This window comes from Opisthorchis viverrini (genome assembly GCF_000715545.1).
Source record: "Opisthorchis viverrini unplaced genomic scaffold opera_v5_3329, whole genome shotgun sequence".
Classification (NCBI taxonomy): domain Eukaryota; kingdom Metazoa; phylum Platyhelminthes; class Trematoda; order Opisthorchiida; family Opisthorchiidae; genus Opisthorchis; species Opisthorchis viverrini.
Window position 1 is genome coordinate 14 of NW_008755741.1, and position 1,140 is coordinate 1,153.

General features: G+C 43.8%; 1 protein-coding gene across 1 annotated transcript; it reads left to right on the forward strand.

Annotated features, from left to right (window-relative positions):
• Positions 1 to 249: 249 nt before the first annotated feature.
• On the forward strand, positions 250 to 1,030 carry T265_16023 (hypothetical protein; the record flags this gene model as incomplete). Its single annotated transcript, XM_009179501.1, has 2 exons — positions 250 to 345; positions 908 to 1,030. Coding segments are annotated over 2 exons (219 nt in total), but the record flags the coding sequence as incomplete, so codon positions are not given.
• Positions 1,031 to 1,140: the final 110 nt, after the last annotated feature.

Below are 1,140 nucleotides of genomic sequence, written 5' to 3' on the forward strand. Positions count from 1 at the left end.
CCCGAAAGAAGCACGAAGGAAGATGTCGGGTCCCTCAAACCTACAAAGCAGTCGAGATATCAGGATCGGAACCATGGACTTTTCACTTAGAAAGTTCGCATCCGAACCACTGAACTGTCTTGAGCTCTTACCGTGTTTGGGGAAAACGTTAACCACACGCTTTACGACATCAAAACCAATTTGCCGTCTCCGAACGTGAACAGCAGTCCACTAGCATTCTGGACAATACTGCTCTACTGCTATTAAGCTATGAAGAAGAGTTTATTAGAAAGTGAAAGTGACGGACAAGAAAAGCTCTATAGCCTGGGTAAACAGAAGACTTCTACAGTTTCAAACAAGCTTAAAGTGAACATATATAAGTATTCTATTTAATTGAACTAATGTCAGGGAGACTGACGAAGCCATCTTATTAACTCTACCTAGTGTACGTCCAGCGCACAATGACCGGTAAATGTAGTCTTTCCAGCCCAGCGGCGTGCTTCTCATTTGATGTGTTTTCGCGACGCCTGCAACGGTCCTTTGTCTTTTGTATCATCATCCATTGTGTACGCAAATATACGGTGGTCTGAAACAGCATGTGGGTATTCAGGCTAGAGTCCTTGAGCTGAAGCGAAAAGCTTGACTCAAATTGACCGATGTTATGACCAATCAGAGTGTGCCTTTGGGTCACCGAATGGATATGACGTTTGGTTCGGCGGCGGGTTAAGCGTAGTTCTAGTGCTAATCTATCTCCACGGGCATTTTTTGTGTTGTATAGCTAGACAGTTGAGGGGTATTGGCTCAAAACCTGCCTTTTGATGTGTGCTTTGACTCGATCCAGATAGATTTCAGAATGTGCTTATTCCATTCTGTCTACATGTACACATTGAAGTGGCGTCAATTTACGCATATTCTCTCTTACCACTAGTTGGAATGTCTCAAGTTAATCGCCTCGCCACGCTTCACCGACAAACGTGTGGGCTATCTCGGTGCTATGTTGCTTCTAGATGAACGAACAGATGTACATTTGCTGGTTACGAATTCTCTGAAAAAGTAAGTTTCTACACAACTAATTCGACCAGTGTTGGCGTTTGAATCTGTTGGCTGCCTTACTTGTTTCACAGCATTGCATTGTTTTGTCAGGAAAGAGCCCATCTTTGC